The 11322-nt window shown below is 40.8% G+C and overlaps 1 protein-coding gene across 2 annotated transcripts in view; it reads left to right on the forward strand.

The window, feature by feature from the left end:
• The window catches only part of FBLN5 (fibulin 5), a 70721-nt gene extending 61484 nt beyond the window's left edge, over positions 1–9237 (forward strand). For both annotated transcript variants that reach the window (XM_006133652.4, XM_006133653.4), the window contains exon 11: positions 90–9237. In XM_006133652.4, coding sequence (XP_006133714.1) covers positions 90–251 — 162 coding nt within the window. In that variant the 3' untranslated portion in view covers positions 252–9237. The remainder of the gene's footprint in view (positions 1–89) is intronic.
• The last annotated feature ends 2085 nt before the right edge of the window (positions 9238–11322 follow it).

Below are 11322 nucleotides of genomic sequence, written 5' to 3' on the forward strand. Positions count from 1 at the left end.
AAACATTGAGTGGGATACTGTAAAATAATAAACGTCATGCATCATATTGCAAAATCTCACCTGCCTCTCTCTCTCTCTTTTGCATACAGCAAACAGGACCAATCAGTGCTACTCTAGTGATGACCCGTCCCGTGAAAGGGCCACGTACCATTCAGTTGGACTTGGAAATGATCACAGTCAATACTGTCGTTAACTTCAGAGGGAGCTCCGTCATCCGGCTGAGGATATATGTATCACAGTACCCATTCTAAACCTTCACTCCGTGCCCTTTAAACATTAAAAGCAACAACAAAAAGACATTCTGCCTTTTTCTGCAGACCTTTTTCTTCAGAAGTCCATATACATAGCAGCTCAAAATCTAACCAGTGTTACCATAGACATAAAGGCCTATGCCATCTGATGAGAGAAGCCTCTTCGTGTACAGTCTTTTTCAGGATGCAGACATATGAACATGTATTGTCAGCAGATCCCGTATGATTTTATATGTGATTATATGTTTTAAGAACCTTTTTTTGTTGTTGATTTTAAAAACTTTTCTAGAGTTTGATTTTATGCTCCAAAGACTGTGAACCTCCCCACCTCTGTAACTGTAACACTGCTTAGCAAAGGCACCAAACAAACTGAGGAAAAAGCTGGCTTTTGCTATTTTGCTTTTTTTTTTTTCATTTTAACAGGAAGGTAAACAAACAAAAAATTCATCTGTTGAAAAGTGGTATCAGAGATGTGCTAACTACCATTGCCAGCTGTTTAGCTGTTTCTGGAATTGTCAGTCATACAGTCTGTCTCAGTTGTCCTTACATTTGTCTTAGTTCCATTTGTCCTTTTTTTATTTGACTTTTTAGTTGAGTCATTTTAAGTTCCTTCTAAAATACATGTTGTACTATACTTTCTAGGTCTACAAGCCCTCCTTATTTTTACCAAATGTCACCTGTATGGGTTCCTTGCTGTATTACATATTTCTGCATAATTGAGTTTAAAGGGACCTATCACTGGATCATGTATTTTAAAATAATTAGGGCTTGATCCTTATTTTCACCAAGGCCCTACTCTTTACAGCACCAATGCGGTATGAGCATAAGTTTATGCTGCCAAAACAATAAAAGGGGCTTCCGCATCACTGATAATCAGGTACTGAATGTTCAACTGCTTTGCTTAGTTTAATGATTATGCATAATTAGCAAATATTATGAAGTGCCAGTGCTAGTTCTGTAGTTACGGCCAGCACTAATTTGCCAAACTCAGTTTCCTTCACAAGAAAATAATCCCCCTGAAATTACATAGGCCCAAACTCTTCTCAGAATACAATTTTTCTGAAAAGTTTTGAGGCAAACATTTAGAAACAGAATTTTTTAAGTTATGGGTTAAAATCCTGGCCCTGTTGAAATCAAGGGGAGTTTTGCCATTGACTTCAGTAGGCCAGGATTCCACCCTGATGTGGTTTTTGTAAGTTTCTCTCTTGTTGGCTGTCTGTAATGTTTCCAGGCTTTCCTCCCTGTTGACTCACCTTACCTACCAATTGACATGGCCAACAAAGACTAAATTTTGCAGGCCTTCCTTAAGATAATTGGCTGAGTGTTTCTCAGAGAGGTCTAATAGGGGATTTATGATGATGTACAATGTAGAAGAGGTGTTTTTACTCTCACATTATGGTAGACTGGGAAGGATCATACTAACAGAGCTTCATTAGAGTAGGGATGTAAAGAAGAGGACTACAGGCTTAGGAAGCTCTCAGGCACGGATTGCATGAGGGAACAGAGAAACCGACTACAGGTTGAACCTCTAAAATCTGAGACTCTCTGGTCCAGCAACATCCATGGTGCACCAGAGCTGGTGTGGCGGAGTGGGGCAGGAGGGGGGAAGGACACAGCCCCAGCTGAAGCTGGCATAGTGAGAAGCACAGCCCCCATCGGGGCTGAAAGTAGCAGGCCAGCAGCCAGGAGCACAGCCCTGACCAGGGACTGGAGTCAGCAGGGGACCAGAGGAAATGGCCCCTATCTAGGGGGATGCAGCCCCAGCCAGGGCTGACAGGGAGGGCCAGAGGAAATGGAGCAGATGGCACTGAGTGCAGCCCCAGCCAGGAGCAGGGCCTACAACTGGGTAGAGCCTTGACCTCCCCTTGTCTGGCAAATTCTGTATTTGGGATCACACAGGTCCTCAGGGTGCCGGACAAGGGAAGTTCGACCTGTATCTTCCTTATAATTAGCTTTGCACATTCAGGCCAGGTTTGTATTTTTCCCAGCAGCAGTACCCTTTGTTTACCAAGTTCTTTATTTTTAATCTGCCTGAAGAAAGCCCAAGTCCAAACAGAGCTGAGTGTGCCTTAAAGTAGCAGTAGTATTTTGTTTATCATTTTATCTTTTCCTGCTACCTTAGCTGCTGGGTGGAATATGCTGACACAGAGCTCTTTTAATGTGTCTACAGAGTATAAGCTGACCTGCTGCCGATTCCAGGCTGTGCTGAGCTAGAAATAAAGACTGAGGGGTCAGAGAGAACATGGTCAAACAGCTGCCCTGGAGGAGCCAGGGAAGGAACACAGAGAGAAGTATCAATAGGGACTGAAGTTCAAAACAGGTGCAGGTGTCATACTCCTCAGTCTTGGAGGAAAGGGGAGGTCAGGTGATAGGAGGTATATGGAGCTGGTTGGGAGGGCAGGATAGAGGAGCACTGATAGGCATCAGTAGAAGATAAAAAGTGAGAAACAAGGGATCTGGGAGCACCACCAGGAAATAAAACGTCTTGCATGAAAGACTTTATTTAAATTCTTAATGCTGTCTGTTATGAAACTTTAATGTTTAGTTTTGTATGTAGCTAAAATCCTCTCTTCTCGTTTTCCTTCCTCTAATCCCTTAGCACACCAAGAAATCCTGCTCTGCCCAGCCCTCTCTGTCCTGTCTCCTAGACAGGAACCCCACTTTGCTGGTCCTTATATAATCTCTTGGAGCAGGTCTTTCTTTCTGGGCCAACCTCTGCCAACTTAATCAAGCCTTTGGCACTCATTAAAGCACATGAAAACACCAGAGGAATTCCATAACTAAACATTTGTCAAAAGAGACTCAGGGTTGAAAGCATGATTCAGCAGAGCCCAGGAATGCCCATAAAACACTTTCCACACAGTTTGCGCCTTAAAAAATGTGAAAGTGTCTAGAAGCAATGAAAAATCAGCCACTTCCCCATTGCCATGAAGTTGTCCATCACTCAGTATCACCCTGGCCAAACTATGTACCAACCTCAAAATAACAAATTACTAGACGGTTACAGCATCTAATCTCCTCTCCCCCTACATTTTCTATTCAAAGGATTCATTTCCAGTACACAAGCACACATTGCAGCAGTTCTCACAAATAAGGACTACACTTGTTTCTACATCTTATTGACCCAGATAATTAAAAATGCAAACTTTCCAGCTCCTCAAACACTTGCATAACCCTGTGGCACAAATAACTAGGCTGCCTCAGCAGAGCCGGTGTGGCCACTTGAGCTAATTAAATGGACTTGAGCTACATCTGGGGCTATCCAGGCCTGTCAGAAGGCAGATAGCTGAGGGGGATAGGCTGTTCCTGGAATGGGGAACTGTAGGGGAGTGATACTAATGTTTTTGGTAGACTCTGGAGCAAGAAGTCAGGTACTCAGTATTCCTGGAAAAAGAGGCTGAGAAACCTTAGACCATCAGGAGGAACTTCTTATTTGCTTCAGTTTGAACAGTAAATTGGGCCTAAAGCAAGTGTGGGCATAGCTATGAGTGCTTGTTATGCTGGAGAGAAGCCCTACTCTGCCACCCCCTACAACCCAAACTTTTTATAACCTGAGCTGGAACATAATTCTGATCTTAGTGGTACAATTAGTCTTCTAGTCCCTCACCCCATTGTGCTAGGTGGGAGTATATAGAACTATGACATATCTCTATTTAGGAAGCTTTTAATAAACAATAGTTCTAATCAAAAGTATCTAGAGCTGGCAGCACACATAGTGAATATGGCACTGGACTAGAAATTCAGGAGATCTGAGGTCTGTTTCTGGCTCTACCACTCACCTGGTATGTGACCTTGGGTAAGTCATTTTGCATCTCTTTCCCCTTCTATCCTTTGACTGTCTTGTCTTTTTAAACTGTAAATTCTTCTGGGCAGAGATTGTCTCTTGCTATGTGTTTGTAGTACCTAGCATAATCTCAGTTGGGGCCTCTAGACGCTGCAATTAAAAATCTGTGGGTGACCTAGTGGGGAACTGACTGGATCCTCTAACTGCTTATATCAAGCACATTTATCGTGGGGATCTTCTTAGGGGTATATTTTATATACAGAAAATGGAATGTTATTTTCATTAACTGACCTCCACTGAAACACACTTTGAACCTGAAGTCTGTCTCTAGGATTTCCTGTTGTAGTCTCTATCAGTATTAAAATCCTGCTGGAAAATTCACATCTCAGCAAGATAGAAAAGAAATGATTTTTGTTCATATGTTGTTTAATTCTGTCAGATGATTCATTCTTGCTATAGTTCAGAAATTTTTACGAAAGGTGAATGTCTGTTTATTGCAGATCCTTCACTAGTATAAATCCTTTGCCAGTATAAATTATCATAGCTCCCTTGACTTCAATAGAGATGAAAAATTACAACAGAGAGTCTTCCCCTTATTTCTCTCTGTGTGTCTACACATTTCTGCATGAATTGAGGGAGAATTTATAATGGCTAAATATTAGATATGATATGGTGTGTGCAGATACACATTTAGAAATAGTCATAACTAGCGCTCGACAAATAATACAATCTACTCGGCCGCATTTAGAAATAGTCATAACTAGGGCTCGACAAATAATACAATCTACTCGCCACAGGCGAGTAGATTGTAACCCGGAAGAGCCGGGTTTGGGCGATCTGCACATGTGCAGATCGCCGGACAGCACGGCTGGCAAGCGGGGCTTGCCGCAGTTAGGCGAGCCCTGGTCCTAACTAAGGGTACGTCTAGACTTTCACTTTTGAAAGAAGATATGCAAATTTGCTAGTAATTTGCATATCTTCTTCTGATCACTTTTTCGAAAAAAACTTTCGAAAAGCAAGCAGTTTAGATGTGGTTCTTTCGAAAAAAAGGAGGGGGTTTTTTTTTTTTGAAAGAGCCTGTGAATTTTTGAGGAAGAAGATTCTTTTAAAAAAAAAAGGGATATTTTTCCCAAAAGAACAAACTCTAAAATGCTTACTTTTTTGAAATTTTTTTTTTCAAAAAAGCAATCGGAAAAAGATATGCAAATTACCACTGAATTTGCATATCTTTTGAAAGTGAGAGTAAGTCTAGATGTACAGTAAAAGAGTGCAAGGTAAAGAAGATGACTGAGCAGTGTTTGAGGATCCCAACTAGTTTGTATAACACAAACAAATGAACTTCTCCAGATACTTCCTACAGCAGATTTTTCAGAAAACATCCAATCCTGATTTTGAAATGGCCAGTGTTAGAGAATCCACCATAATCCATGGTAAACTGTTCAAATGGATAGTCACCTTCACATTTAAACTTCTGAATTTGTTTAGTTACAGCTTCTAGCATTGGAATGTGTTATACCTTTCTCTGATAGATGGAAGAACTTGCTCACTATCAAACAATTGTTTCTCATGTAGGTACTTTGATTTGATCAGTCTTATCTTCCCTGTACGCTAAATAGATAGTTTCAGTTAACTCAGTCACTAATAAGACATTTTCTCTAAACCCTTAATCATTCTTATGGTCCTTTTCTCAACCCACCCCGATCTATCAACATCCTTCCTGACTTAACATAGAATTATAGGACTGGAAGGGACCTCGAGAGGTCATTGGGTCCAGCCCCCCGCCCTCAAGGCAGGACCAAGCTCCGTCTACACCATCCCTGACAGATGTCTATCTAACCTATTCTTAAATATCTCCAGAGAGGGAGATTCCACCACCTCCCTTGGCAATTTATTCCAATATTTGACCACCCTGACAGTTAGGAATTTTTTCCTAATGTCCAATCTAAACCTCCCTTGCTGCACTTTAAGCCCATTACTCCTTGTCCTGTCCTCAGAAACCAAGAGGAACACATTTTCTCCTTCCTCCTTGTGACACCCTTTTAGATATTTGAAAACCGCTATCATGTCCCCCCTTAATCTTCGTTTTTCCAAACTAAACAAGCCCAGTTCATGAAGCCTGGCTTCATAGGTCATGTTCTCTAGACCTTTAATCATTCTTGTCGCTCTTCTCTGTACCCTTTCCAATTTCTCCACATCTTTCTTGAAATGTGGCACCCAGAACTGGACACAGTACTCCAGCTGAGGCCTAACTAGTGCAGAGTAGAGCGGCAGAATGACTTCACGCGTTTTGCTTACAACACACCTGTTGATACAACCTAGAATCATATTTGCTTTTTTTGCAACAACATCACACTGTTGACTCATATTCAACTTGTGGTCTACTATGACCCCTAGATCCCTTTCCGTCATGCTCCTTCCTAGACAGTCGCTTCCCATCTTGTATGTATGGAACTGATTGTTCCTTCCTAAGTGGAGCACTTTGCATTTCTCTTTATTAAACTTCATCCTGTTTACCTCTGACCATTTCTCTAACTTGCTACGGTCATTTTGAATTATGTCCCTATCCTCCAAAGAAGTTGCAACCCCACCCAGTTTGGTATCATCTGCAAACTTAATAAGCGTACTCTCTATCCCAATATCTATATCATTGATGAAGATATTGAACAGTACAGGTCCCAAAACAGACCCTTGCGGAACTCCACTTGTTATCCCTTTCCAGCAGGATTTAGCACCGTTAACAACAACTCTCTGACTACGGTTATCCAGCCAATATGGACTCCAGACTTGTGGACTCCAGAACTAGAGAGGGTATTCCAGAAGCAGTCATCCCAGTGCCAACTGTTGAGGTAAAATAAAAACTCTTTCTACTCATGATTTCCCCTGTTCAGGCATCCCAGGATCACATTGTACTTTTGGCTACAGCATTTCACTGTCATTATGAGCCCCAAATCTACTTCAGGGTCACTGCTTCCTAGGAGAGACTCCCCCATCCTAGAAGTGTGGCCTGCACTCTTTGTATACATTTATATTTAGCCATATTAAAATACATTAAGCCAATTTAGCAAGCAGTCCAAGATTATCTATATCAGTGAGCCATCCTCTTTCTTATTTGCCACCCCAATTTTTGTGTCATTTGCAAGTTTTATCAGTGATGATTTGATGTTTTCTTCCAGGTAAAAGTGTTAATCAAGGTAGGTCCAAGAGCCAGTCCCTGCAGGATTGACCCAGAAACCCTGACTAATTCCTCATATACAATTACATTTTGAGACCTTTCCATTAGACAGCTTTTAAGGCATGCTAATTTTGTATCAGTCTAGTCAAAGATACTAGAGGTACCAAGTCAAGTTACATAAACGCTGACCTTTATCAACCAAACTTGTAATCTCACCACAAAACGATCAAGTTAGATTGATACGGGAGGTACTTTCCATAATCCATTTTGATTGGCATTAATTATATTGCCCTCCTTTAATTTCTTATTAATGGAGTCCTATATCAGCTGCTTCATTATCTTGCCTGGCATCAATGTCAGACAGTTCTATAATTGCCAAGTCATCTTGCTGCTTACTCTTTTTAAATATTGGCACAGCCATAGCTTTCTTCTAGTCTTGGAACATCAGGGAAGTTCCACAAGATTTATTAAATATCAACATTAATGGTCCAGCAAGTGCCTCAGACAGCTCTTTTTAAAAATACTTGAGTTCAAGTTATCTGGATCTACTCGTAAAAAGTTTTACATCCTCAGAGGTACTGGTGGAATGGAAAGTGTGTTATATGATTTGAGTGCATCTTCTTTTTTTCCATACATACAGAATAGAAATATTTATTGATCACTTCTGCCTCTTTTGCACTACTAATAATAATTATACGTTTTTATGTAGTGATACACACATTACTCAGAGTGGATGGGAAATTGCACCTATTCCTAGGATGTATCAGTTTCTGAAGTGGGTTTTGCCCACAAAAGTGCATGATACTATATATATTTTGTTAGTCTCTAAGGTGCCTCAGGACTACTCGTTGTTTTTAAAGTTACAGGCTAACACAGCTACCCCTCCTGAGACTATTTGTATCTTGGATATCCATGAGCCAAATTTATTACAAATATGAATTCCACTAACATCACAGGAGTCGCATCAGGGATGCATTTGGTTCTATTTAGATCCACCTTGATGCAAACAAGTCAATATTAATGCATAAAAATAATTTTAAGTCAAAATGAATAAAAAATATGATCTCTAGAAAATGCTCCACTTATAAAATACCCCTAACAACTATATTTCCTGGTGGAATTAACTAATCTCTTGGCAGGCTTTCATTTCTTTCTGTACTTTGATGAATCTATGACTGTAAATTACCTCACACTCACTCCTTCACCAAATCTGAGCAGTACTGCCACGCATGCACCAGGTCACAATGCCTGGAGTGGGGAGCTAGGCCCAAACCCGTGGGACAGGAGCTGCTGCTGCAGGCTGAGCATGGGGTGGACTCACTCCATAACCCGGGCACTGCCACTCTGCCCTACTGGAGGAAGAGAAGTGTGTTTTTGCCTGTCTCTGCACCCTTGGTTTCATGATTTCTACAAGTCTAGGAGAGCCATGCTAAACCCTCCACTGCTGCCCAGATGACTGTGTGTGTATAGCAAGCTCTCAGAATTCTTTCTTATGTTTCCTCTGGAAACACAGATATTCTGTCCTCCCTGCAGTTACTGTAATGTTAAGCTGCAGATCCTGTTTCTCCTGGGGAAAATGTTAGCTCTGAATTGATTGCCCAAAGATCAGCCTGCTTACAGAATGGGATTTTACAAAGAGGATAAAGAAAATTGGCTTTCACGGTAACAAACACTTTTTGGTTCTTCTAGCAAGTTGTTTCTCTCCTGAAATTTTGATTATCTCATGCCAGTCTGGGAGTCTCTGTTATTCCTAAAAAAGCATGACTGTGATGCCATACATATCTGGATACATTACATTTTAGATATTTTCCCAGTTTGTGAAAACATCAACTAGACCAATTCATAGACAGTGTAAAGTGCTCACACTGCATTGAAGTCAGTGGAGCTGCCACCTCCCTTACATTAGGCTTGGACTTTGCCCTGTTTTATTTTAAGATTTGTTGTCCCATTATCAGTTACAATTTATCTGACTATATTTATATTTTCACACAAGGCCTGAATATTCATTTCTAATAAATAATGCAAACAGTTGTATAGCTGCAGCTTCTCTTTCTGTTTGGGAAGTGTCCTTAGGCATTTTGAGATTTTTGTCATGTTTCAGATTACTCACTAATAAATTGCTATGAATGGTTGTTGGATACCAGTTCTGCTAGGACTCAAGCACATGTTAACACCTTGTGAAAAGTCCCTTTGACCCCAGTGTGGTCATTCATGGTGCGTAAAATTAAGGATACATGCATATCTTTGCAGGCCCAAAAATAATTCAGAGAAAATATCCATTGACTCATCTTTCCTCCTTGTAAATAGTTGCAGTGAATTCAACGGGAGTGCTCAGTGTGTTAAGTGTAGCATTGTGCATACGTCTTTGCTAGACTGGAGCCTTGGTCTAGCTATAGAATGTTCATGAGCACTCTTTGTAAGACGTCAGTATTCAAGGTATCTAATTATAGTTGAATCTGTTAATTTTGACTGGTCACACAGCTTAAGTCATCTACTATGATTTGTGTTCCATGATTAGCTAAGTGTGATTCAAGATTCTAGCACCAATAAGTTCAAGATTCTCTAATGTTCACTTAAAATTGGCTATTTCATAGAAGCTTTCCAGCCAGAAAGCTCATGTGATAGAATGTTTTGGGACCTAAAAACAAAATGGATATGAATACAGGCAAAATGGCCAGTGTGATGGCAGGATAAATATTGCCAGGGAGGGGGAAAAAAAGGATTTAGGGTTTTCACAATGCTCTAACAGATCTTTTAAAATCACCTCCATTAGACTTGACAATCTGATATCACCTAGACCTTGCAGGGAAGGGGCAGAATTGGCAACATCAAAAAGAAGGATGCATATTTTCCAAAAAAATCTCCTCCTTCATCACTATCAGAAGGACTGATCAGGCACCGCACCTTGTGCAATCAGTTACTTTGGCACACGGTATCAGTCTTTACCAGTTTGATTCGGTAGTACTTTATACAAGTATAAGTAACTGTACAAGGTGTAGGACAAAGAAGAATCAGACCCATCAATTTAGATTAGGAGGCTATAAAGGAACAAAACTATAATTAATCAGGGAGTTATGAAAATAAGGGGTGGTTATTCACTGATCTTCAACTCTGTGTCTATAGCATCACTAAACCAGAACCATCCTCACCAGCACACAGAATACGCAGTTGCATAGAGCACCCAAAAATTTGGGGTACCACTGAGTCTTAATGTCAACCCATCTACCTCTTCCTATTATGTGACTTAGTTTCCTCTGGAAAGAGGATCTAGTTAACTTAAAAGTGAAAAAGCCTGCCAGACCTATTAGCAGAATGTCGGACCTTTGAAAAAGCCATTCAAGTAGTATTGAAGCCATTTATCCCCAGGTATATACTGTTGGTTTCTGAGTGTACTGTGTTAGTCTACATGACTTTAGTTTAAAATTTGCTTTAAACATGTTTCATTAATGCATTGCTGAAGATTACAAAAATCACAACTCTTAAAAAATAGTCTCCTCTACGCCAGCCGCCACTGGGCACAGGGGCACTAGTTTAATAGTACTGTGTAGGACCCCATAAATCCTAAGGATGGCCCTGACAACAAATGCCATAACAACCAGAGACACCCTTTTTAGAAAATGTGTGCGCACCATGTATAGCTATGAGATGAAGGGATTCCACACTAATTCTGGAAAGCAGGGGATCACCACCCCAAACATCCACTCACCCTTGTTTTATACAGCCGGTCCCCGAGTTGCGAACAGTTGACTTATGACCATTCGCATTTACGACTGAAGCTGTCATAAATGGTGGACCCCGAGTTACGAACGTGATCCGCGCTTACAAACAGCGCAGTCACGTGTAACTCTATGGGGTCTGACTTACGAACAAACCGAGTTATGACCAATTGCTTGGTCCATAACCGGTTCATAAGTTGAGGCGAGGCTGTACTAGAAGGGATTAAGTACATGTCTACACCACATGAATACAGAAGAGCTGTTTGCCTGATGGGTGTGTATATAAGGTTTCACAATAGAGAAGAGAAGAAGGAAGAAGCCAGAATCCTGAAATAATAGTAGGGATTGGTCCCTTGCCACTTCAGCCTGAAAACCTTTTCCCTGTCCCCTAGGGACTTT

The sequence above is a fragment of the Pelodiscus sinensis genome, chromosome 4 (genome assembly GCF_049634645.1).
Source record: "Pelodiscus sinensis isolate JC-2024 chromosome 4, ASM4963464v1, whole genome shotgun sequence".
Lineage (NCBI taxonomy): Eukaryota > Metazoa > Chordata > Testudines > Trionychidae > Pelodiscus > Pelodiscus sinensis.